Consider the following 6,000-nt stretch of genomic DNA (forward strand, 5'->3'; position numbering starts at 1 on the left):
AAAAACATCATTAAAAAAATAGGCCGGATACGGTGGCTCATGCTTGTAATCCCAGTACTTTGGGAAGCCGAGGCGGGTGGATCACCTGAGGCCAGGAGCTCAAGACCCACCTGGCCAACATGGTAAAACCCCATCTCTACCAAAAATTCAAAAATTAACCAGGCATGTTGGTGCACGCTTGTAATCCCAGCTACTCATAGGAGGCTGAGATATGAGAATCACTTGAACCCAGGAGGTGGAGGTTGCAGTGAGCCAAGATCGCGCCACTGTACTCCAGCCTGGGTGTTAGAGTGAGACGGTCTCAAAAAGCAAAGGAAAAGAGAAGAAAAGAAAACAGCTAATGTACAACACGAGGGCTATAGTTTATTGTATTGTACTTGAAATTTTGGCTAAAAGAGTAGATTTTAAGCGCTCTTGCCACACACACAAAGGGTAACTAGGTAAGATGATTGACATGTTAATTTGTTTGACTATAGTAACCATTTCACTACATATATGTATAGCAAAACATCACGTTATTCACATTAAAATATATGGAATAATAAAAGAAAAAGGCAATTCACAGACAAAAGGAAAATATTTGCAATAGATATTTGATAAAAGACTCTAGGAAATTTCAAGAACTCCAGAAATAAATAACAACAAAAAAATTAAATTTAAAAAATGGACAAAATACTTGGACAGACACTAAACAAAACAGAATAGACAGAAGGCCAATAAACACAAGAAAAGATGTTCAACATTGTTAGTCATCAGAAAGAAATGCAAAGTTAAACCCTAGTGAGATACTACTGCTTACTCACTATGCTAGCTAACATCAACTGCACCAAATGTTGGGGAAGATGAGGAGCTACTGGGCCTTTCCATATATTGATGATGGGATATATATTTATAGTTTATAATATCACAGTGACTCTCAGAAACTCTAAGTTTCTGAAAATCCTGTGAGATAGCAATTCTGCCTTTAGGTAGTTGCTTAAAATAAAAGAAAATATTGGTTTGCAAGATTGTTCGATGAAGATTTATTCACAAATAGCAAATTATTGGAAATAATACAAATGTCCATTAGTAGTAGAATGGACACACAATCATGTTATATTTATGCAATGGAATGCCCACTACTCATCGACACATTCGACAGCCTGGATAAATATCACAAGCATTATGCCAAATGAAAAAAGCGCAAAGGAGTGCATACTCTAGAGTTGAATTTCTGTAAAGGTCAAGAACAGATAAAACTAATTCATAGGAATAGAAATCACAATAGTGTTTGCTTGGTTCTAGGGCAAATTTTGACTGGGGTAATTGCTAAGATTCATCAGCGTGTACAATTAAGATCTGTGCATTTTACTGAATGTAATTATACCACAATTAAAAGGAAACTGGAAACTGTTGCAAAGCAGGTGTTTTCAGAATTTACTAGTGCTGGTGTAAACTAGTAAAACTTATTTGACATATTGCTGTAATTACTAGGAATTTTAAAGAACATCCACATTTTATATCCCAGTAGTTCCACTCAATAAATACATGCTAAAAAGGTAAATTCTCAACTTGGAGAGGGATCTTTTTGTACAAGATTGCTTTAATTCTTGTTATTAGTAATAAAAATTAAAAACATGTTTTCAATTACAAGACGATTTTAAAATAAACTGTAATACATTAATTTAATCTTGTAGATAAATCCATTAAATTATTTTAAAGGCTACATAAAAACATGGAAGCATACTCATAACATTATGTTAAATAGAGGAAAAAGTTGCTGGGCAAAAGAATTATATATACCAATAGTCTACAGAGTATACAATACCTTTCAAGAAATACATAGGCACATTCGTAGTTTTAAAAGAATGAACTTTGACTCTCATCTACACTCTTTTGTAGTACTAATTTGGCCTGAGAATTTCTGGTTTGAAGCAGGGTCTCCTTTTCTAACTTTCAAAGGAAAAGCCCAACCCTCTCCTTTCCTGAATCTTATGATGTGATTTGTTCCAGGCTGTATAAATGGCTGAGACTCACTAACAAGGGAATAATTGACAATATTGACGTTGGTATTGGGAAAGGAACTGACCTTAAGAAAATAGCAATCCCTTTCCAAGGGCGTTTAACCTCTGCAAGTCAGTTTCCAATTCCTTGCTTTAAAAAAAAAATAGAAAAAGGATACACTTGAGTGGTTAGTAGATAGATCATAAAAAATAATTTTTGTGTCTTGGCTGGAAGCCATCATTCTCAGCCGACTAACAGGAACAAAAATCCAAACACCGCATGCCTGTTCTCATGAGAGTTGAACAATGAGAACACAGGGAGGGGAATATCACACACTGAGGCCTGTCAGGGAGTGGGGGACAAGGAGAGGGATAGCATTAGGAGAAATACCTAATGTAGATGACGAGTTGATAGGTGCAGCAAACCACCATGGCACATGTATACCTATGTAACTTACAAATCTACACATTCTGCACATGCATCCCAGAACTTAAAGTATAATTAAAAAAAAATAATTTTTGTTGGTGCATCACTATGTGATTTGTGACACAGAGCTTCATAAAGAGTTCAAAAAATTGTGGCATTATGTAAACATGGTTTCTCAGCACTCACATCTATTCAAAAAATGAAAAAGATGATGAATTTTGTGTCATTCTGTCAATAAATAATCATCAATGGATGCAGAAATTAAAAGGAAAAGATCTATTTACATCATTAAGAAAAGCATCGCCAATAAAGTTTTACTCCTAACGCTTAATCATTTTTCATTAAACTTTTAATGTGTTATGATCCTTTGGACAGTTATATACAAATAAAAATTAAAATCACACATCATTAAAAACTTTTTTAAAAATGCAACCTTATGGTCACAGGAAATGAAAACAATTTAAGTTTTAATGTACATGGAACTTTTAGTTGCAGAGAATGATCTATTGATCAATAAAAGAAGTAATAACACCAATATGTTATATTAAAATATATTTGTAGGAATATGTAAAACATCTGTAGAAATTACTGGAATGAGAATATGAATAGAAGGAGAAAAATAAAAGATGTAAAACTTTAAATTCATTAAATAAGGGAATTTTTAAATGTATATTAGGCATCAAATCATTATTGTATTGGATTCATTTTGAAAATTGTGTAACAATTTAATTTTAAACTATTAATATTTACAATGTGCCATAAAGTGCATCCTTAGCAACTATTTAAAAATATGACACAAATTTTATATGCCAACCTAAAAATTTGCAGTCACTTAACAGAGTTTTGCAAACTTTGGGGCTATAGAAGCAAAAATAATATTTAAGCAGCTGTTATATATTTTTAAATTTTTATTGTTTTTAAACTTCTAAAACAAATAAACAAAAAAGTATGGTCTTCAAAAGACTAAAAGAATTACTCCAAAATGAAAATGGTTATATTTGGTCACTGGGAATAAACATTTTCCCTCTTCCACTAATTTGCTTATTGGTTATATATTTTCCTTGATGAATTTATTAGCTTGAATTATCCTTATAATAATAGCAAAGGTTATGACATTTAGAAATAATTACGTATAAATTTAAACTCAATGACCTCTGAGCAAATGTCCTAGATGTCTCCTTAGGGGCAAAGTTCAGAAGTTTTAGTACTTCCGTCTTGTAATAATCACTTCAGCAGTATCCCATAGTTTTTGTTTATTAAAAGATTCTTGGCAGCCATACAAATGACTGGGTTTGCCAGATGACTGTTGTTTATCAATTAGAATGTTTTGGCATCTGCCACATTTTTCATTTTTATCTGACATTTTAAATCTAAAAACCCACTGGGTGTTTACAAAGATTTAGGACCTCAGCATCCTTCATAAAGCTCTAACACCTTTAACCTCTTAACAAAACACAGTGACTCACAACTATTAGTGGTCAGGTTTGTCAGAAACTAGATTTAAATTGCTTCCCTGTTTTTCCCCACCCACAGGGTGAAAGACAATGAATCAGGAGGAGTGAAGAGACTATTAACAAGTGAATGAAAGGAAATCTTTACACAATAGGCTATCCAGTCCTAAAAATTGTAGATTTGAGAATTAAACACCTAGCACATTTGAATCAGGAAGAAAGACTAGGCAACTTTGATGGAATTTTCAAATAGGTTAAGAGGCTAGTAGCTCTGTGCTCTAAGCCTAGAGGCAAGCAGAAAAGAACAAGACTCTTAGGATGAATGGGAAAAAAAATGCCAAGGCAGAAAAAAAATGAGTAACAAACATTTAAAGAGCATTATATTTCACATGTCCTCTATAATATGAAGGACAAAGCACTTGTCCTGCCTGGCAAAATAGGCTCTGAAAGATTGTTGCTTCAAATTAAAGGCAAAAATTAAATTAAATAAACCACAAAGGAAGAACAGTGAAGGAAATGATTTTTCCCTCAATGTCCTTACAAAGGAAAGGAGAGACAGGATAGGCCAGTGAAGGAATATGAAACCAAGTCATTTTAGAGTAAAAGGGCACTTTAACTGCATATTGTTATTCCAAAATTCAGTTCCATACTCTCATATTTACAGTCTGAAGTGGTAAGTATGCCAAGGTGCTATATATTTGAGTTGGTTTCTGTTTTCAGATATGAAGAAAGCCTGGTAAAAACTGCTTTCTTATTTCTAGAAAAAGAAAATAAAGGATAACTATTTTGTAAAAACAAACACAAATAATAACAGTTTGGCTTTGGCACATAGAATTAAAGAATAATTATTTAATCTCTCTATGTCTAGAGAGGATATTAGTCCATCCAATTGACTCATCTTCATCTTTCTAGCTTCCAATCAGGTCTGCAATTAAAAGGGTGACAGGAGCATGTTACTCTTAAATATCATCTACATTAATGTGAACCACATTTTCACTCCTCTCCCAGTAAAACTATTTATTACAAAGCAGCAGAAAAACAGAATGGTGTGTCATCCACAAATGATTGATTTCATAAGCAGTTGTGTCACTCTTGACAGTCACTTTGCTTCATATTCCCCTGCAGATGACCCTGATCATAAAAAAGAATATTCATACTCAAGGCCATTGGAATGAGAACATAAAGGGCTTTCTAAAAAATGGTAAATGGTTTTGAAAACATTATCCAAACATTATTTCCCAAACCCCTAGATGCAAGACTCAAAAGAGAGGTTCATAAAAAATATCTATTGCTAGATTTTTCCAGGTGTAGACTTGTGATACCTCCTCTCACTGAGGTTCAAATATAGTGATGTGTGCTTTCTAGATGCTACAGCTTTCTGAAAGGGAAAACTTGTCATAACATGCCTAGAAGACTCTCCATCTGAAGTTGTCACATTATACTCTTGCTGTATCTTGCTTAACCTGATAGAATCAAAATACAGTATTCATCATCAACATGTAAAGTTCTGTCCCTCTGAAGGTTTCCCATGTCTCACTAATACACTATGATCCAGGCTCTGCAAATAGATGAAAAGTCATTACCTGATCCAAGTCTTTGGAGGTCTGTCTTCAAGACCTGGGAGCTTCAGGTGCATTCCATATCCTTCCAGAGGCAACTGTCAGTGGAACATGCTCTGTTCTAAACAGCTCAGAAGTTGTCGCAACTAGAAATTTCTTAACTGGAAGCAGATTAATCATGGTTTCAAATATGACAGATGCTACTAAGGTAAACTTGTTAGGCGAGTTCTTAGCCAGTGATGAAAAAGAGTGTGATTGAGACTAAAATTCTCACTCTTGCCAAGCCAATCCTCATGTTCCATGCCTCAAGGGTTAGATGAACTGGAAGATTCTCAGCAGAATCTGAGACTCTCTACTTAGAAAATAATTTCCACTAAGGGTGGATGAAATGACCCCAGTCATATGAGCATCTCTGTAAAATGCCACATCCTCCTGCCTCATCCAGCTGCAACACTTCTAATGCTACCACATTCCCAATTATTGCTTTGGCTTTTCCAAATTTCTTTTACCTTGGTATGTAAATTGGGCATTAGAATTGGCAGGAAATAGTATATCCAATTTTTCAAGATCTCTAGCTAGCT

The 6,000-nt window shown here is 34.2% G+C and overlaps 1 protein-coding gene across 1 annotated transcript in view; it reads right to left on the reverse strand.

Moving 5' to 3' along the window:
- The window catches only part of LIPK (lipase family member K), a 47,780-nt gene extending 42,265 nt beyond the window's left edge, over window positions 1-5,515 (reverse strand). Inside the window, exons 1-2 of the mRNA XM_032754786.1 lie at window positions 5,444-5,515; window positions 5,267-5,323 (exon numbers count right to left, since the gene is read on the reverse strand). Coding sequence (XP_032610677.1) covers window positions 5,267-5,282 — 16 coding nt within the window. The 5' untranslated portion in view covers window positions 5,283-5,323; window positions 5,444-5,515. The remainder of the gene's footprint in view (window positions 1-5,266; window positions 5,324-5,443) is intronic.
- Window positions 5,516-6,000: the final 485 nt, after the last annotated feature.

Source organism: Hylobates moloch, unplaced genomic scaffold, assembly GCF_009828535.3.
Source record: "Hylobates moloch isolate HMO894 unplaced genomic scaffold, HMol_V3 SCAFFOLD_3, whole genome shotgun sequence".
In the NCBI taxonomy this organism is placed as follows: Eukaryota; Metazoa; Chordata; class Mammalia; order Primates; family Hylobatidae; genus Hylobates; species Hylobates moloch.